General features: G+C 38.6%; 1 protein-coding gene across 1 annotated transcript in view; it reads right to left on the reverse strand.

Annotated features, from left to right (window-relative positions):
• TIAM1 (T-cell lymphoma invasion and metastasis 1) overlaps positions 1–21,897 on the reverse strand; it is a 127,706-nt gene that overhangs the window by 68,544 nt on the left and 37,265 nt on the right. The window contains exons 5-9 of the mRNA XM_008566503.1: positions 20,729–20,914; positions 15,558–15,704; positions 13,069–13,143; positions 10,414–10,584; positions 3,817–3,921 (exon numbers count right to left, since the gene is read on the reverse strand). Of these exons, the coding sequence (XP_008564725.1) occupies positions 3,817–3,921; positions 10,414–10,584; positions 13,069–13,143; positions 15,558–15,704; positions 20,729–20,914 (684 nt within the window). The remainder of the gene's footprint in view (positions 1–3,816; positions 3,922–10,413; positions 10,585–13,068; positions 13,144–15,557; positions 15,705–20,728; positions 20,915–21,897) is intronic.

The raw sequence follows: 21,897 nt of genomic DNA on the forward strand, positions 1-21,897 counted from the left end.
TACAAAATATATCATAACATCACCGAATGTTCAATAAAATATTATCAATTGTATTCACTTCTACTTAGTTCGAATCTTAGTTTTATTTTTTTAAACTTCCTTGAGAGCCAAACACCTCCCCCAGGTGGCAGTACAGAACTGTTTATTCTAATTGTCTCCCCTAAGATCCAGTGAGAATATAGCTTTGTGAATAATCTTTCCTATTCTTTCATAATACTACCTCCTACTTTTCTTTGAATTGGTGTCAAAGTCTTCGTGTCTTTGGCCAGTCTCGGACAATAACTTAGTATTTATTATATAGACAGGCCCCTTGGCCACAATTTCCTTTCTTAGGCTGGTTAGACTAAAGCCAAGTTTAGTGAAAAGCACTAATAAAATATATAAAATTTCCAGAAGGGTCTGCACTTTAAAATATGTTATCAATGTAACTATAATATCTGGAACTAGAAATTCTGAAACTCACTTTTTTTGTCTATAAATACCTTTAACCATGAAGTGTCACACATATTCCTTTTATTTTATTAAATCAATGTCGATGCATGTTTTCCCTCTTTTCAAAAACCAGATAAGATGACCACATTTTAAGAGTCTTTGCTTACCTAGGCACTTGGCTTCTCACAAAATCATGATCATTTCTTCCTGTGTTTCCTTTGAGTGCCCTAGTCCAAGCCACCATCACCTCTTGCCTGAACTACAGCTCCCTGGGCTCCTATGGGCTCTGCCTGTTCATTCTCTTATGCCCTAAGGTCCACTCGCCACACATCAGCCAGAGTGACCCTATTAAAACAGAAGTCAAATAATGCCCTTTCTCTCCCAACATTTCCCATCTCACTTAGGCCCAAAGTCCTGCTTCCTCCCCCATCTCCTGTATATTCCCCCACCCTCACTCTCCCCACAATCCCCCTGTGAACATCAGAGAGCCACCTCCAACAGGCCACCCTCCCCCAGCCCAGGACTTAGCCAGCTTCACTCCCTCAGCCTAGGACACTTTCTTCCAAAATACCTCTATGACTCCCTCATTTCACTCACCTCACTGCTCCAACATGAAATCTATAAAAGCTACAGGACCCACTTCCAGATGCTCCATCTCTATCCACATGCCCTAACTTCTTGCTTTTCCAAGCTTTGAATGCCCCTGACATGTAATACATTGACATGGTTTTATACCTGTCTAACCAAACTTGAACAAAGGTTCCATCAGGAGCAGAGATTTTTTTCTGACGTCTCCCCAGCACCCAAAACAGTTAGAATGGTGCCAAACACACAAATGCTTAACAAATATTTGCTGCATAAATCAATTAATACATTGACCAGTGTATTTACAAACTCTTTATTCCCACCTGTCACTTCAAGAAAAAACACATTTAGTGTGGGTTTTTGAAAAGTGCCTCCACAAACTACAACCATGTTCATGATCATTCCATGAACTAGACCCAGTGACCAACTAACCATTAAAAAGTAGCCAAACGGGTATCACTTATATTAAAACATAACCGTCAAAGCAGATAAACAGATGATAAACTATTCCTGGTTATTCATAAGCAAGAGAATCCCCTGACCTTCAAAATAAACACACTAAACCCTCCAAAAAAATCTTTATAATTTAATACACACTTTTGCTAATCACGATTGATCATACTCCTACTAAGACTGTTTGACAAAATAAAGGAATAGAATAAAATATTTTGGGAAAGTCACACATGAATGAGTCATTTATAAGGAGATGGCTTCAAACACCTGCAAGCTTGCCTAGTCTATAAAAATCAAAATGAAGGTGAGCTAGAGAAACCAATGATCTGTGTGTGGTCTGATGCTTGTTCAGTAAGGAACAATAAACTAAATATCTGCAAACTCTCAAAAAACAAACAGGAACACTGTGTGTTCAGAACCCTCCTGCCTCAGAATGACATAATACCCAGCCAAATGACTGAAAGCAGGGATTCAAAACCAAAGACCCATAAACACAATTCAAGTGGTCTTTAAACTTGGATGGTGAAAAGAGGGACATCTTTATATTTACAAACCTTTACCTGAAAGTTAGCATTTCCTCCAACTATAAACGAATGTAGGCAACAAGCAATATTAGCAGTGCCTGTGACTTTGTCACACATAGAAATCAGTTATATTTATATCACATTCTAGTTGTTGCTAATATCTCAAAATACTATTTATGCTCATCACTATCAGAACAACAGTAGCTATTTGACCTACCACTGGGTGTTGTAATTTTATGAGCTAATAAATAAGCTCATAGATCACCTATAATTTAAAAAATATTTTTGATAACTATTTCAATATATTTAAGCCACAGATAAGCCTATGAATTCTATTTCATGCAATTAAAAATATTACTTGAAGAAGTGGTCTAGAGGTATCAACAGGCTGCCAAAGGTATTCAAAGAACAAATAGGTTAAGAACCTTGGTAAAAATAGAGGTATTAAAATGAGCAAAACTATGTCATTTGCTTTTTTAAGGATCTCTGGACTGGAACCTTCTGCAACAGTGTGAGAAAGAATACCATAAGCTCTTTGTACTTTAGATTCTTTTTTAAAAAAATTGTAATTATAATATGCATAGAGCAATTATGGACCCAAACAAAGTTTGGTACACCTTAGTTTCCTATGTTAAATGAGTTCACACAATGACCAAGTCTTAAAAATAATAAATGAGTCAATATAATCTCAAAAGATATATCTCAAGCACCTACACCTCATATGTATAAGATATGAGGAACATGTTAATTGGCTAGGTATGATCCCTGTAATTTAGGATGTAAAATATTAACCCCAAGATGCAAAATATACAATCTAATAGTTACTCCAGCATTATCAGCAAAGCACTTCCCTTTTTAAAGTAAGGAATAGGGTTTTTTTTCCCTCTACTCACAGAGCACAAACACAGGCTTTTCCCCATGCCAGAGAAAAACTAATCAGCCATTCTCTGTTAAATGTACCCTCCTCTATTAACACTTATTGATTTAAGTGATAGTTGAAAATAGACTCTCCATTTTGATCTTCTTCTATTGCATAACATAGTAAGACTGTTACAAACACCCACACTCTCTCATATTTCCTTAAAAACACTTAAAGGGGTATGAGGTAACCTTTTAGGATGACAGAAATCTTCTAAATCATGATCATGGCAGTGGAAACACAACTACTGTTATTTGTCAAAACTCATTGAATTATGTCCTTAAAATTGATCAGAGTTTTATTAAATGTAAAGTATACCTTAATAAAGTTGACTAAAAACACAATTTCCTACTCATTTTTAAGTCATGCTTCCCCTTTCCAAAAAGAGACTATTTGGGTTTAAATTTTCAGTTCCACTTTCTGTGGTGAAACCCTGTCTGAAGTCATACTGTTATCATTCACATATTCATGGCAAGCAGCTCCAAGAAATGCCCCTGAGGAATGACTAAGTGTGGAGAGAGCAGGATGAACTTCAGAATAGAGGCGCCTTGCTCCCAAAATGTTTCTTTACTGGAACTGAAAAATGCACCACTCAGCTAACGAAAAAGGGACTTGTCACTGGTTCACTGCAACCATTAGCAGTAATGATGAAAATTCCATCTGAGAGGTATGGATTTCAATTTTTCATTCTAGCACAGCACTGCACCTTGGATAAACAAAGGTGGCATTTCTGCTCTGAGGAAATGCTATGATAAGGCCATCTCCACCAACTTTAGAGCTCTGAATGAAGCTCATTTATTTTAGAACATGTTCCACTCCACCAACTACAATTAGCACAAGTACACATATAATTTGAAAATAATCTCCCACAGAATGTACTTGGACAACAGTCATAAACATTACCAACTCATAAATGTCCTCCTCGGGCTGGGGAATGTAGTGTTGCGTTTTATTTTCTATTAGAAATTTCAGACGCAGGTAATGAGCGGAATGATCCAGTTGATGTGTCTGGAACAAAAACACAAAGAAGAGAAAATGTGTGTTCAATAGTAAATAGGAGTAATTAGTTCTCCACCGACATGCTGTCATATATTCCCAAGAACAATAGAGATTTGTCACTAGAGGGGTGCATAAAGTTTCTATACGTCTCAAAAGGTTTGCATCCAAAACTCAAACTTTAAAATAATTTTCACTGAACACCTTAATAATATTCTATGGGTATCTTATGAATTCAGCAGAAACAACTGAGTCACTTCTTCACTTCTCCTTATTTTGATTCATTGTGTTCTTTAACACTGGCATTTTCAACAGTCAAAGAGGCCCTTACACATAACTTCAAACATACATAGGTGGTTAAAGAAGACAAATGACCCAAAAATGCAAGAAAAGTATTTACAATGAAAGAAAAAAGCTGTGCCCCGGCTACATTGTTGTTTTAACCACATGGGGACTCTGAGACAGTTAACAGTTCATTTGCAAGCGAGTCAGTGTGAAGACACAGCACTTGGATTTCAGTCTTATTTATATACTCCCCCAGTGAGATTCCCCCCGGGGGCACTGCGAATAGGCATGTATCCAACTTTCCAAACACATTGAATGACTTGCTCAAAGAAAATAATTCTCAAACAGTTAGGGATTGAAATTTCCAGGGTTGCTCCTTTGGTCCAGGATGGGTCGATGGATTTTTTTCTATCTAAAAAGTCATCCTTGAGTCAATTTGGAGGAAAAAAAATAGTGGCAACATGGTTTTATAAATAATTCTCAATGTACAGTCAAGAAGATACAGAGGAAAAAGTAAAAAAATGCTCCTCAGAAGTTACACACAGAGTAACATGAAAATAGATTGCCAGAGAGAAAATGTTTAAGCCAAGTAATTTTTTTAAAACGTACTTATCTTTAAATAAATACCTACATACAAACATACATAATGAATAAGTAATAAATAAATAATAATAAATAATAAATGATATGACAACTAGAATGTGCTTCCAAAAGAACCCAGAGTGGTGAATGGGAGTGAGTGAATAGATGAAACTTAATTTGATAATTATAGATTCTAAGTCATGGACACGTGGGAATTTATTACACTGGACTCTAATGTTATATAAATTTGAAATTTCATAAAGTAAATATAAAATCTCTTCATACCCAAAGCTCTACCGATGAGAATTATTTCAAAATAAATGAAATTAATATTCAGCTGGTTCAGTACTCGTCACACTTACCCACCTCTGCCCCCCGCCATATTATTAAGGCCGAACTCACAACGTTCTAATAATTATTCCAATAATATTCATTCAATCACATCTAACAACCTCAAAAGTGTGCCAGACACCGTGTGAGGCACTGAAAATACAGAATTAATAAAACATAAAGGCAGTCCTCAGGAGCATGTGCGGCTGTGGGGAAGGGGTGTACAGAAAACTGGAGGCAGGGCAGTGGTGGTTAGCTTTTCAAATAAATACACACATGCAGGAGAGGCACCCTCTGCAAAAGCACATTTCCTGAAAGTGGAAGTGAGTTTGCTCTGAATACCCAGCAGAACAATAAAGGAGTTTCCATCAGTGATTCTCGGGAACCCCCATCCCGTATCCTCTCCTGAGTCACGTGGTATTTGAAGCCCGTTGTGCTGAACACAGATGCCATTAAGCTCATACATTCCTGTGCACCTGGCTTTTGTCCTTTTGCGGTCCATATGTGAGACTGGATGCTCACTGCCTGACAGACCCAGTATTGTTGATGTCAAAGATAATAATAGTGGATGGGTAAGTCCCAGGAAAAAACATAAAACGAGGAAGTTTTTATGTGTGCTACCTACTGCTTGACGGAGAGGCACTGAGAAAAACAATGACAAAATAATAATATTTAGGGTGATATGATAAGCAAGAAAAGGTTCCCTGAGAGAGGCAGAAGCTGCAAATACTTCCCACCTACCAGGGCCTCACTGAAATCTTTAATTAGAAGCAAAAATTTTGGTTCACCATCTGTTTCCAACTGAGGCGGAAGGGAAAGAGAAATGAAATTTCATGGGGTCTTAGTAACAGGAACAAAACCACTTGGAAATGTTATCGTCATCATTAATAAACACTTTGTGGACACTCCTAATGAGATTGCCACTTAAACAGACTGTCTTCTGGAAGTCGGACCCAAATAGCAACCTCACTGAAGAAGATTCTGGTTCTTGAATCCTCAGTGTGAAAGAGAGGGGGCCCATGGTCAGGCACCCAAAAGCTTAAAGTGGTTGTGGTATAAACTGTGGAGAGCCCCACCATCCCTTAAATGCTACATTTATGTGTATGTACAGAGAATGACACACAACAGTCAACACTCCTGTGGAGGTGGGTTGCTGAAATCATTTAATGTAATGCAGAGAACAAAAGAATGATAACTCTAACAATGATAATAAGGATTATTCTTGGGCCGGCCCGGTGGCACCCTGCTACTGTGCGCCGCTTGGGAGCGCGGCGGCGCTCCTGCCAAGGGTTCGGATCCCACATACAGACCGGCCGCTCACTGGCTGAGCGAGGTGTGGGTGCAACACCGAGGGTTGCGATCCCGTTGCCAGTCCCAGTCTGGTAACGGGCGTGACACTGAGGGTTGCGATCCGTTGCCGGTCACAAAAAAAGACAAAAAGGAAAAAAAATAATAATAATAATGAGGATTATTCTTGCTACCCCCATCATATTTTTCAAATTCCTTCAAGTTACAATAATCTCTTGATAACTTTCAAAAATAAAAACAAATACATGCAACAAACATAAAAATTATAATAGTCTTACTTGAGACCTATGGGCCCTTAGTTTGGTCAATAATAGTACCCTAAAAACGGAACACTGGATCAGTACACCAGTGTGTCTTCTCATTTTGGTAATAGTTCTGAATTATGAACCCTTGTTAGTCATTGCTGGTGTAACATAAAGTGAAAATTCTAATGAATTAATTAAATCAGATCATCAGAACTCTCAAGAAGAATTTTTTGCTTCTGAGATATCTGCAAGTCAGTATCAAAGGAGGTCAAATAGCTAACAATGTTCACAATACATATTTGTGCAAACAGAATTCCAAATGTTAATGAATATTTTAACACAGTAATTCTAAATTTGTGGCCAACTTTAGGCTTGTTAAACATTCACAAGAAAATTTCCAAACCCAAGAGAAATTCAGTTAGAAAAAAATTTAAATGGTACAAATTTGTTTTCCAACGCGCATTTTCTTAAGTTACTTAGATAGCATTTGATTCATTTTGAGGCAATTTGTAGCCACAAATTATACCATAAGTATTATCGTAAACCAATTTTTAGTTGAGTTGGAATAATTTTTTTTTTAATTCACATCTCACTACAACTATTTCAAAGGATGAAACAGCAAAACACAATGTGGATCTTTTCAGTAAATAGTTTGAGCCAATTAAAATAGATAACATGTCTTAGAATTTGCTATATACATCTTCTAAAATATCATGTCTTCTTGTTCAATTTCTCTTCATATTCCTTCATTTTAGTCAAACCTCTCTGGGAAACACACAAACATAGTTATTGCATACAGAAATCCACACACACACGAACACACAAAGCATTACTGCAGAATTTCCAAAGACGTTTTCCTTCCCCTTCAGTGTCCTTTCATTTTTTAAATGCCAATGGTTATTAGAATAGCCAAAGCCATAGGCCAACAAGGTAAAAGCATGAAATAAAACTGACACCATGGTCACATGCAAATAATATCAGTGAGTATGAAAAACTGAATTTGCTTTTGCAATTATTTTTGTAATTGCAATGATCGCCATATATCTAAAACCTATGGGCCAACATGGTTACCTGTTATATTTAGCAACAATCATTCTAGTAACATCTATAACATAAATTGTACATGAAATGTAGATCTTGAAACATTTACTATACCAGAACTTGCATGGTGCTCAGATGGCAGATGGCAAACTGAAGTGAAATGATGTGGATCAGATAGAATAGGAAAGAGAATGAGCTGAATGCAGGAGACAGAAGAAAGAGATTGATTATTAAATATTAGGGAAAGCATCCGTCACCAACGCTGCACAGAGAATGACAATAATGAAATAAAAGGCAGGTATTCTTACAATCATCTTTGTTTTCAATCCCTCCTCCAAAAATGAGGAAAAAAAACACTCACCAATATATTAGATCATTAATAACACATGGCACTTTTTCCCCCATTATCTCCTTCCCTCTTAAGAATAAAATCGGTTCCACTAATTACAATAAAGTGTTTTCCAAAGAAGAAGCAAGCTTTAGAAGACACCTGGTTCTGAGCAAACTATATAATTTATCCTACACTGATGCTTCTCCAGAGACCATCATTTTCTTAAAGTGCACACAAAAGTTTTCCATTTTTAAACTCATAAGATGTAAGCTTGTTCCACATCATGTTGTCTTTGTTTTTATTTCTATTTTTATTTCTTTGTTTTTGGAAAAAGAACTGAAGACCCAAGGAAAACTGGGCAGGACAACTTCTTATAGTTAGAGGAAAGGATCTATACCCTCATGATGCCAATAAAAACCCTGCAAATTGCAGAGGGAAACACTTTATGGGGAATAGGCCCACTGCATTATCTAAAAATGGTCTGTAAGTGGCAGTGACAATACTATTCCTCATCCCCTTAGTTTCTACCAGAGCAAAAGCTTAAAAAGTACCTAAAATTGGGCCAATCATTCATTACCCCACTCACTGATCAATTTTCCAGCAATCAGTGGTTATTGGAAAACTTTGGTTTCACCTTTTATTCTCCTGACTGGGTCTAAAGCCAATGTGCACAGGAAGCTCCAAAGCTATGCAGTATTCCTTGGGTTGGGCTTATACAAAAAGGCCAGAAAGTCCTACTTCCAACACCTTCAGCTGCAGATCTGTGAATAACTCCCACAGCTCTGCAGAATATTAATGAGTCTCTAAAGAACTGTGCTAATCTATAAATATAGGAATGTAGAAATCCTCAATAGGCCAATTTTGTTAAGTAATTAAAATGAAAAATTGCGAACAGAGATATCATTATCTTCAAAAGCTAGAACTCACATACATGAAGGATTCAAAGTACATAAGGTGATATTTATTTTTAACACCTACGTGGGGGCTGATGTTAGTTAGCTCTGTCCTGAAACAAAAAGGTCCTCCACTTTTCCTCCGCATAAGACCATCTGAAAGGCTTATTTGAGCTGGACTGTTCCATTTCCCCTACTCAAATGAACAGCCATATTTTTTGATTAAAAGGCCCCTTTTATTTGTTTTTTTTTTAAATAGAAAAATTGCTGATTGTAAAACTACAGCAAGAGTTAAAGTACTTGCTGAGATAGTGAAGGTTATTCAGTATTTACAAATCATGGTGTTGAATAAGGTTTTTAAAACATCATTTTAGCCATCCAACTTCTTTTAAGATAAAATTTTCATAGTAAAGTTTTGCACGTTCCCTTTAGCAGCCCCAGGAGAGACCAGTTCACTCCCTTAAAAACATGTTCTAGATTCTTCCAAGCCTTATGGACTGTCTTTCCTGAAGACTGACCCAGACTCTGAGAGTTCTTGAGACCGTCCAGCTGGCACAGTGAAACACACCCAGGTTTGGAGCAGCCAGACTTGGGCTCAGTATCTCCTCTGCAATTGACTGTGATGTGGGCTCAGGCAAGTAACTCTCTGAGCCACACTGTCCCCACTGATAAAATGAGGAAGTGTCAGCTTTTTCTCAGACTTGATACAACTTCTAAATAAGACTATCAACGCTGTTAATTATGCAAAAGTAAAAACAGGCTCTTTTCTTTCTTCTTTCCCTTCCCTCACTCAAGCTCATTCACCTGGCGGCCCTTTGGGGGAGAAAAAGTAAAACCACGTTCACCGTGAAAAAGATGGAGACATTTCTACTGCTTCAGGTAAAAGTAGAAGAAATGACCTCAATCCTTTGTCTCACACACACAAAAGGCTAATTCCATGTTCAGAAGAAGAGGAATTTCCCAGCATGGAGGTCAAACTTACATTTACTCCAGTTTTTCCATACTCTAAAGATGTCCATAATGTATTAAAGAAGACTGAGTACTGATTAAAAAGCAGGTTACAAAACAGTACCCATAATATGACGCCATTAAATGCATGTGTGTAGGTGCAGAAAAAAGGACAGACGCACAAACATCAAAACGTTTACAGTGGTTACTTTTGGATTTTGTGAGTTTAATTTTTTGCTTTGTCCTTTACCTTGATTTTCTAAAATGTTTGCAATGAGCAGGTAATATGCTCATTACAAGTCTATCAAATATGTACACTGGAAGAGGCTACTTAGAAGAGTTCTCCTCCTCCTAATGGTGGAGTACTCATATTAAGTATACTGTCACAACAGACTCCAGTGCCGCTCTGAAATGAAATAGAGGTGTCTTTTAAGCACCTTTCTCTCCCACAGGACTCTGAGTTTCCTCATGTGCCTTAAAAGATTCCTATAGTCCATTCAGCTCTTCTCAGAAAAATAACCCAGAGTAGCTCCACACATACCTTGCAAATCAGCTCCAAGGTGTCCCGTGCAGTGTCTCCCGGCCGGACGACCGTCAGGGCTGGCTGATTATTGGGCAGACAGAACCAGGACGGAGTGAAATACTCGTGGACCCAAATGTCGCAGTCAGGATTGTGCTGGTGGACGCTAGGCAAGACCACGTCTTTCTCTCTCTATAACGAGAAATAACATTAGCAGAGCAGCAGCAGTAGATCTCCAACAATCTCAGATCCCCAGGTTGCACACAAGGATTATCTGTTCCTAGAAAATGGCCCAGGACACAAGTGGAGGCTGTGATGGGAAGTAGGAGGGCATCTTTGGAGAGAGAGAAACCATTGAGAAAGGAGCTTTATGGCAGGAGCAGGGCAGGAGATTTTTGACCTTATATAAGAGGTGGACTTTACACCTGGCCCAGAATATCCAAAGGTGGGCATGGCAAGAATAAATGGGTACCAGAATTTGGAAAAAAGTGAGAAATGGGTTAACCATTCAGCTCAGCTTTACTGCTATGATTTCTTCCATAAACCTGTTTCATATTTTGAACAGAGAATTCCAAAGAATATCTGCCATGTGCATTTTATACTTCAGAGCACCGAGGAAGCTCCAGGGAAATGTTTTTCCAAAAGGTAACATTCTAGCACTACATGTTTATAGGTAGCATCATTTTTGTGCTCTCTTAGGCTTCTACCACAACTCTGGAAGAGAGACAGCTCCACTTCCAAGATGAAGTTCGAAGAGCTCCAAGAATAACCTGCTCATGGCACAACGTGGCAAAACAAGCCTCCATAGGCTGCTGCCATCACTGTGTGCTCTACATCACTCTGCCTGAGGATCGGGCAGGAGCATAAAGTTTGTGAATGTAAGAGAAGCACTAAGCAGCTGGGTTAAATGTAAGCAAGCTAAGCAGCTGAAGCAGAAAACACTCCTTAGATTGATAAAGACTGAGGAGTCCAGTCAAATAAGCAAGGAAAGAATTGTGTTAGATTTCAGCAATATAAACATAATATTGATGTTCATTATGTGCTAAGTAATATGCCCTGACTATTGATTTATAACCAGGCCACTGGTTGGTAATTATGTATCTACAGATTACCAAGAACAAGGCTGGTATCAGCTAATTACAAGAAGAAATAAATTTACAAATGAAGGCTGAGAGGCGGTAACATAATAACTTCTATACATAAAAAGAACAGGATCCAAGAATGGGGGAATGTTTTAGTAAAGCCCACTAAACTAAACCCAACTGCAGAAGATAATTTCAGCCCTGCCTTTGAACAGCATTGCTTTTGTAGATAAGTTGGACCCCAGGGAAAGAACTGTCAAAAAGCAATCAACTTGCCTAAATCCCATTAACTATAATTGGAACCTTCCAATGCTGTTCCCATGTGCCACATTAAATAAATGCCCCTTAGCACAGGATCTGCCCACATTTTGCATCTAAACTCCTCTTTGAGAACACGGCATTCTAGCCAGGGAGTGGGAAAAAAAGGTATCTTGCTTTGAAAAATGGAAAACCGAAAACACTACACAGAATTCCAGTGGAAAATTTTTTGCAGTTTCCAAGTTCTGTGTGCCGAAGAGGATATCCCAACATTAAAAGTATAGTAACAATGGCATGCAAGATGAACTGGCCCACTTCTGAAATGACCACGTTAACATCAAAAAACATGCTTGGATAATACATACTTAACAACAATTTAATTTCATCAGAGACAGATGCTCAAAGAGAGTGCCATGGATGGGTATTTCCAAGAACAGCTGCCTTTGTATTCAGAATGATGTAATCCCTGAGTAGTTTGGGTATGGAATAGAAAAAAGACCTTCCCATGGCCACTCTTCCCTCCTTCCCCTCCAATAGTTGGAAGTCCCTACTGCACCCTCTGGTTTCTGAGGCTCAGCTCTGTCTACAACATAGGACAGAGCCACTGTTGACCAACACAGCTTGGTTGCACAGCAACCAGAAGCTGAATTCTGTCATACTGATTTTGAGTCCAAGAACCAAGGAATCATACCAAGGTCACATTACCAACATCAGAACCCCCCTCCCCAGACAAAGAGGCTGCTGGTATCACTGTCAGGGTCTTGAAAATTAGGGATGTCCATTTATTTAGAGGCTGAAAAAAAGTGGCCAATAAAAAATCTATATGGGCTTTTAATCAGAGCAGTTTGAAAGCCCCTATTAAATCCAAGCACAAAGTTGAACCACGTCTGTGAATCTTTAATTGAATACTTGACTTAGACATACTATCAGAACAGTTCTTTGAAATTAACGGGAACAAAATAGCATGGGTGGGCAGAGAGGGAAGGCAATAAGAACTCACCCTGTGGTAATAGAATTTATATAAAAAAAGGAATTGGCAATGGTATCAAATATTCAGCTACTCAGAACCCCAATTTTCTCTTATATTCTAGTTGAAATTCACACATCAAATGGTGAGTATGGAAAATGTTATGTCATCAGGAGAATGTTCTTATTATCACAAAGTTTTAAACATAAAATGGTTTTCCATCTCTTGTTGATCTGTTACATAACTTTAAAAACTTGATAATTTCAGTTTTTGAGCCTACTTAATTTTAGTACCCAAGAAACCATTGCATTGTGCATGTGTTGATGCACTTATGGTACTTTTAGAAAAGGAACACGTGTTTATTTTTACCTTGCCATCTGGAACAATGTCATCAAATATTCCCTCTAAAGATTTCTTTACAGCGTCTGTTCCCTCTCCAAACACCTGCATATACAAAAGCATCATCTTAAAAAGAACTCTGGGCAATGGGGTAAATACAGCATGAGAAGGGAGACGGAAATAGGCATGGCTATTAGAAAACATTACAGAAGGTTTCAGATACTCCTACATCAAACCCCAAAGCAGGCAAAATAATCTATGGTAGCAGACCATGAAAACCATGTCCCTGTACCTAGATCACTTCCTACATCTTTGACAATTCAAAGACAAAAATTGCTTTTAAATCTGGATAATTCATTTAACTTTAAAGAAAAACTTGCAAAATCAATGAACTAGATGCATTCACAATGAGGAATTTCTACCATAGCCTGATACACCTAATCAGATATTTATAATAAATAATCAGTTTGCTTTTTGATACTTTCTTGAGTTGCACTTGAGAAGATATTTACACTTTTTTACCACAATGGCAGAAAAATTGTTTTTTATTTAAAAAATAAAAATTTGTCTTCTTTGAAATTTAATGAATCCTGCTACCTTAAAGATATGACAAAAATCATAACAGGATCCTGATGCCAGTAGCACTCAATACCCACATCCATGGACCCAAGGAATTTTATGTACCAGCTCTAAAATGAGCATGTACTGTCAGGATAACTTACACAATTAAGAAAAAGCCTTTCCCTGAGTGCAAATGAAACATACAGAAACATACAATTTTTGTTCATTTCAAAATGCTGAATTAATGAGTCAGCTTCTATTGGATGTTTATGGTTAAACAAAAAGTTTTTAAAAACTTTTAAAGAAAGAATTTCAAGAATTGTTTACAAGACATTACACTGTCCTTTGATTTAAAAAAATGTTAAAACATTCTCTTGAATTCATTTAAATTCAGTCATATATTTCAGTAGTAATGGGCTATAACATAACCTGGTACCAATAAAGGAGAACCATACAAACTAAGGGTTTTGATAGAACACATGTCCAAACTGCAAGGTCCTGACACATATTTATAGCAGTGGTCTGAGTCATCTACAATGACAGAGGATACATACACCACCACCTTCCAAAAGGAGGGGAGAAATGCTGATTGCGAATATCCTCCTTTTGCAGGTTTAACAGAGAACCATCGAGCCTCTTGTGTGATTTTTCAGAGGAAATATTGGCTTTCCTCCAAACGGTTTCTTCTTCGGGTTTACATAAGAGCAAAACCCATGGTAGCAAACTCAATGTCCTCCTCTTCCCAAAGATCACAGAACAAACCGCAGAATTGCTCAGCCTCACATTCTTTTCATCATTTGCTCATCTGGTTTCCTGCCGTTTCCATCGAGGATACAGAAACTCCACGTTTAAACAGTGAGCATGGTGGTAGTTAAGGGACTAAAGTACATTGCCTTTTAGGTTTAATCTTTTTTTAAAACTTCATTTCTTAAGTAAACTAGTGGCTGGAATTATCAGAGAAAATAGGAAGGGATCCTTCCGCCAAGTCAGTCAATCCATGTCTCCTCACCTTGACAAGGGCACAGCATGGATAGGTCAAACTGGCCCTCCTAGCCATGACCTCCAAAATGCTCAATGCCTGACTTTCGAGCCACACTAGCCCACGGATTTGACATTCTCCTCCTTCCAAAAAGACTAAGAATACTCATGTTCCTTTAGTCCCTAAAATCTAAACAAGTGGTTCTGGAGCAACTCATTTCTCCAAGTCAAAGGAGAAGGATAACTACAGCAGGGTATATCACTATAGAAGGATAACTATAGCAGGGTAGATAACGATAGAAGGATAACTATAATAGGGAGAGTGAGTCTCCCAGAAGTAACCCCAGCAGGAGAGCGGCTTTGGCTAGTAAAGGAGTAAAATCAAAGAGAAAGAACAGGGCCCAGAGTACAGCCCCACACTGCCCCACTCTAGCTTGTGCCATTCAGGATGTGCTGAGATCCCCTTTCACCCCATGTACCTCAGCAGAAGGGGCCATGGAGGTGAGTGAGCAGATTCTTGGCGGCTAATGCTGGTAGGCAAAGGAACTGCCCATTTAATGCCAACCCCAAAAAGTCAAGGGCAAAGAAACAATCTGATTTCTCTGGAAGCAGCCTTTGATCCAGCACCAGAGGCAGCTTTAAAAGTGCTCAGGTGCCCACTTGGCTTCATCATCAAGCTTGCTTTTTTCTGAAGACTCAGGATGAATTTGTACACTTTTAGTAGGTCTGTAATTAACCAGGGCTTGGAAAGGATGCAGGTGGGAGCCTGGAGCTTGGTGATAGACTAATAGCAGAGTTCAACATTATGAGTATACATTATCTATTAAAAGTATCTAGCACAACTAATTTCTTTGTGTCAACTAGCTGATTTTAAATAACAATCAGTCTCAATAAAGAAACACACACACACACACACCCCAAATTGAGGTGCTATGGAAGCAATCTGTGCAGACTTGCTTCTCATCCACTCTGGAATCTACCTGATTGATGCTTGGGCGTCCCTGCTTCTTTTTGGAGGTAGTGTCCAGACCCCAGAGAGAAGAGAACCTGCTCCTTCGCTTGCTTGCAGATCTGGACATGGCCTGAGTACGTCTTCTCACACCAGTTTCACCAGTACGTGCTGCCACCTGTTGATAAGGATAAGCAGCAACAAGGGAGAGATATCAGGACCACCCACCTGTTTCTCAAGGTCCCCACTAAGTTCTACCCTTTAAACAACCCTCATCCATCATGCTACACAACTGACCTTACCCCCTAAATCCATGACTTATACACACCAGGACTTTGAAGGCCCTTCATGGATTCAAAATGGAAATGAAAGGTTGACAAACTCAATCATTGTTTGAAATCATCAGTAAAAATGTAGTATATAGAAATAAGTATATATGTTATGTTTCCAAGAATTAGATGTCCATCTGGTCACACAGAAGTTAAATGAGCCATGCTTTCTTGAGATCCTCCCCAAATGCAAAGCTGTTTCTGAATTCTCATGAAAAATGGCACCTGAGCATCAGCAGAAATAGTGGAAAAACAGCAGAATTTGGCCCCTGTGATTCTATATTAAATCTACAATGACCAATCTCGTCTATTTAGCTTTCTTGGTATATATAAAATGACTTTCTTTATTAGAAAGTGATAGTTGCCCACCAATATCCATTCTCCCTTCTGCTTCAGTCACAGAAATTCCAGATGTAGCTGAGCACATGGCCAATAAGTCGAAGCTGACTTATTTTCTTGCAGCAGAGCATGGGCTTGTGACTAAGTTCTGGTCAATGGAATATAAGTAGGAAAACTATTTGCAACTTCAGGAATTTTCCTCAAGAGGAGCGGTCTTACTGTTAATCCTTGGCTTTCTTCCTCCTTCATAAGAGGAAGGTCCACATCATGGTCTAGGATGTTTGGAAAAGAAACCTTCCAAGGAAGGCAGAACAACCAAGCAAAGGGACCTGATCCCTGCGGATGATGAAACCACCTTACCAAACTGACATAACTCAGATGTCCAACGTTTAGGTGAATGGGAAATTAAACTTGCATTTAAAAAAATACAAGCTAAACTGTGTCGAGATATTTGCTAGGTACCAACAACCCAGAGAAACATTCCAGAAGGAAACACCCCAAATTTAAATCTGTCCCTGAGATCACTGCTCAAGTAGAATCTCTGTGAGGACTCCGTAAAGCTCTCCCAGGCAAAACATTCAGGCCTGAGTTTTATCCTACAGGCTGTAAGCAAAGTCCCAAGAACTTAAGGGAACTTCTGCCAGGAGGTCTCAGTAGGCCACCCAGGGTCTCTCCTTTCAAAAAAGGGAGTGGCAGGAGGCATAGCAAGTCAGACTTGAAATGAAACTTCCCCACCCACTCTCTATTGCTGGAGGTGACTGTCTTGGTACCTACTTGTCATAGATGGGCAACTCCCAATGTGACAGGTGCCAAATGGCAGCAGTCCAGGGGATGAGAAACACTGTTGGGTAACACAAGGGGCCTCCCCAGCAGTCAACAGGTTGTTTAGAAGGCATGCTTCTCTGGGGTTCTCAGTATCGACCATGTCAGCACCACAGAAGCCCCTCGAGAATATTAGCAAGGTCCCCCACATACATAAAAACAGAAATCAAAACAGCTTCTCTGCAAGGGTATTAGGGGGAAGATTTTTGGTTCCAAACAAAAATAGGAAGATGAGCGAGCTAAGAGGTCTAGCATTTTCTCAGCTTACCACAAAAAAGACCCAGATCAGGGCTCAGGAAAATGTGGTATCCAAGACACTGGTGGAAATTTTTATGAGAAAGATCTTAATCTACAATTATATTGGAGGTGTTATGGGAAACAAAAATCACAAAACAAAAGGCATGATTAAATACGTAGAATTTTCCTTTCTTTGTTTGCACTTTCAAAGTTAAAGGTAAACAAAGGTAAAAGGAATACATTATACTGTACTGACACATATGCTCACATGACTATGTCAGCACTGAATAAATGGTGTTAAACTTAAAAATCCAGAGAAAAAAATGTCCATTTAGGCTCATATTTATGTATCTACTTATAAATAAATCCAGCCATAAATATATATGCATACATACAGGTAGCTGTGTGTGTGTGTGTGTGTGTGTGTGTGTCTATATGTACTACCTTGTTTACTTCCTTCATAGCACACATCAATATCTGTACTTACTGTGTTTATTTAATTGCTTACTTATTTCTTATCAGCTCTCCCACAAGAATATAAGCTCCGACAGGACAGATCTCGGTGTTGCTCATTGCTAGAACCCTAATCAGAAGTAACTGACAGATGGCAGGTATTCACATATATTTGCTGATTGAATGAATAAATAAATAAATACCAAAAAGCAAAAGCAAAGGGCTGGCTGGTTAGAGCACAGCCTTATAATACGAAGATCACCGGTTCAGATCCCCTTACAGGTCAGGTCAACCACCACCAAAAAAAAAAGCAAAAGCAGAGATCCTACATAACATGGTAACAACAATTTAAAGTCACTCTTTAGTTTACAATTGAGAAAAAAAAAAAGCAAGACAGAGAAACTCATACAACCACAAATATTCTCAGTGACCAGCTCACCAGTTAGTCTGTTTGACAAACACTTTATTTAAAGTTATTGGAGCAACTATTCTAAACTGTTTGGGGCTTCATAAACTGCAAAAGGAACCACCCCCCCCCAAGACAATGAGATGACTCAAAGTCATTATTGTCCCCAAGACAATAATGACTCAAAATGAGCAAAGGGATTTAGGAAAAAAGGCTGGCAGAAGAACTCCTGGACAAGAGCTCAAGAGTTTCTCAATGATCTTTGCCCAGACAATGCCTCCCTTTATAGCTGGAACCTGATTACTCTATCATTCTGCTCATCTGTGCAAACAAGAACAATGATAACCTTCTCTCAAAGAGGACAGAGGGGACCCTTCAGTTAATTACTGCAAATCACCCAGCATTATGGGAAGCTCTCCTAGTGAATGGTACTTCAGTTGTAGATCAGATAAACTCCCCCACCACACCCTGTTAACCTCACACCTCCTCCTCTTCCCCCCCTCTCCTTCACTCCCCTTTCCCAGAGAAAAAAAATTTTTTTCTGGACAAAGGCTAAATTGAAGAATGTTTCAATCACAAGGGGGGGGGGGGGGGTCGCGGGGGTAAAATGAAAAAAAAAAAGAGAAAAAAAAAAAAAAAAGTCAAAGCCAAGAGGGGGGGGGGGGGGGGGATCGCTGGGGTCAAATGACAAAAAGAATAGGAAAAATAAATAAATAAGTGTCCAATAAATCAGACTGTACAATTCCCTGCCTGGAATCTTCCACAGGAGCTACAACAGCAAAAAGGAACACACACCCTACAGGCTCGCCTACCTTGTTCTGTCTGAAATGAAACCCCTCATGAAAAAGATGTTTGCAAGGACCTATCAACACATGGACTTGCATCGCTGAAATAGCTAGCAAACAAAAAAAAAAAAGAATGAAGGACCAGAGAGTTGAACATATGGAATTAAATATTTTTCTTTAAAATCTCTGACCAAAAAACCAAAAGAGTTACTAATTCTTCCACCCCCATCCTCAGCTGGCCAAATTTTAATAGCCTGCCCACCAAAAGAAAAGTACCCGCAAATCACAGACATTGAGAAAGAGGAAATAGAAGTTCTGAAGATAAATTATTAAAGACTAATACAGAAACCTTCTCAGAGAGGTTAGCTCTAATGGCTTTGAAGAAAATAATTAAAGCATACAAGTTTTAGGTAAAAGGCAAAATTATTTTTCTCCAAATCTATCAAGCCACAGTAAAAGGAGGGAGCTACCTGGACATTCAGGATTTAGCATTAATAGCAGTACTGACAGTACCTCATTAACATCACAAGCTCCCTTAGTAAAAAACGTTCTGACAAGGAGGTACATAAGAATTTTATTCCAATTTTTTTTGCATAGGCAAATTCAGATTTGGCTAAGTTAAGAATTGATGTTCAGGTCTCAAAGATACAGACCTAGGAACAGCCCCCAACTGAAAACCGTTAGTAAGATTATTCATCACGGCACTTTGTCCCCCCACTGCTAAAAAAAATAGGACTTAATAGCTATCTGGAGAGGTGGTAGCCAGGGAGACCAAGAGCTGAGCTGTAATTAGCAGAACAAATCAGGATGCCAGTTTTAATAACTCCAGAAATTGGTTTAAGACTTCTTTAAAAATGTAAATCTACCCCTAATTATCTGAACGATGACGCTAATCTATTTATAAAGAATACAAACGCCTCTGACTGAATTACAGCCCTGAATTCAATTGAAGGGTACCGCTGACATGGCAAGACAAGAGCTGTACAGCTAAGGTTTTCCAAAGGAGTTTCTGGAACCTGAGACTTAACATTTCATTACATAGCAAATGTGCAAGGTGCAGTACATTTTAAGTAGGTGTTGACTTGGATAGACTAAAACCGTGTTACTCGTACAGTGAATTTTTGAGAAGAAAGAAGCCAAAAGTACATAAAGCTATTTGTGATTTAGCAAGTACATGGAATTACAGATCACAAACACACAACACAATTATACAATCTGCCTCTCTGAAAGTCAGACAGAAATTCCCCTCCCCAAGCAATACATATGTTCAACTGGTAAACCATGAAAGTTCTTTGCCTTCCTCTAACTTATCAGGTATTTATGGCCATCAAAACAACGAAAAAATAAAGTGAAATGGAAACCTCCAAAGAGATCTATGTTCAATATGTGGTGTATGTAATATGACTGAGTGAGAGACAGAGAGAGGAAGAGAGAGAGGAAGAGAGAACAAGAACACATTAATGTATGAGAGAGAGTGCTCCACTCACCATTTCCATATGGTTAATATACAAAATACGTATTTGGGTTCAAAACATAACACTGTGTAAAGATGACAACAGCTATCAACAAAAACACATGCAAACATCTCATAAGAGAGCACCCTTCATGTTTTTGTTGCCCAATAGTTTAGGACCTATCAAGAGAGGCTTAAGTAATCAATTTCAGAACAAGTTCAAATGAAAATTTATATCCACTGTGAAGAGAAGACACTTCAGAAACTCACATACAGTAGTAAAACTAGAAAAACACTTAAGAGAGGTACCTATCAAGTCCTGCTCAGGATTAAGCATCAAGATGAATATTTTTCAAAAATGTATTAGCTTCTACTCACCAGGGCATGAAAAGATGATACAGAAAAGATTCCAAGACGGCCCATTGCCACTTTCGTTGGTCGGCTTGCAAAAGCGAGTAGCCTTTTAGGGTTTGGCAGCTCCCCACCCTGGAGGCTAGCTAAGTAACAGCGGAAACGAAATAGGTCCATTTGGAACTGTTCAAGATTTTGCTCCCAAACAAAGATCTACAGGAGTGAAAACATGGGAAAAGAAAAGGTAAGCAAAAGGGAAAACAAATGTTAACACTTTATCCTACACAAATCTCAAAAATCTACATGTTGTAAAGGTATTAGTAATAATCCTAAGAGGTAAACAACAGGTACCTAAGCTTCACAAATACATATGTTTTTACTGCAAACATCTATAGCCATATATTTGGTATGATAAATAGAAAGCATATTATTCATTGTTCTTGCCCTGCTATCATAGATTTCATTTTTGGGTGAACGATAGGTTGATCTACTCTGAAATCTGTAACACAAACCCAAGGCAAAAGAGATAAAAATGTAGGGACTTCAGGCACCAGAGAACTATATGACTTGCCAAGAGGTGGATTTTCATAGGAAGACCAAGAAAAGAAGAAAAGTGAGGGGAATCAAAGGTCAGAGGCAAACAGGCCAAGAGCTTCTGGGAAGAGGTGGGTGGTAGAGAGCACAGAGCAGGAAGCAGAAAATACTAGATGGTGAAGACCCAGACTCTGGAACACTTAGTTCCAAGGAACAGGGTATATCTGAGACTTTGCCTCATTTTTCAAGGTGGCAAAATAATCCCTGCTGCCTAAGGCTGATGTGATGTTTGAATAAGATAAATGTAAAGATAAGTACACAGTAAAGGCTCAGTGTGTTCACAATGATACAGGCCATGGTTAATGGTGACACCTACCTTTTTACTTCAACTTACAGTATTGGCGTACACACATGTTCGTGACAGCATTGTTCACAAGAGCCAAAAGGTTGGAAACAGTTCAAAAATCCATCAACAGATGAATGGATAAACAAACTGTGGTGTTTACATACAATGGAACAATATTCCAATAGAATAATATTCAGTCAAAAAAATCAATGAAGTACTAACGTATGCTACAATGTGGAACAACCTCCAAAACATTAGGCTAAATGAAGGAAGCCAGACACAAAAGGACATGTATTATGCAATTCCATTCATATGA

The sequence above is a fragment of the Galeopterus variegatus genome, unplaced genomic scaffold, assembly GCF_000696425.1.
Source record: "Galeopterus variegatus unplaced genomic scaffold, G_variegatus-3.0.2 Scaffold248, whole genome shotgun sequence".
Taxonomy (NCBI): Eukaryota; Metazoa; Chordata; class Mammalia; order Dermoptera; family Cynocephalidae; genus Galeopterus; species Galeopterus variegatus.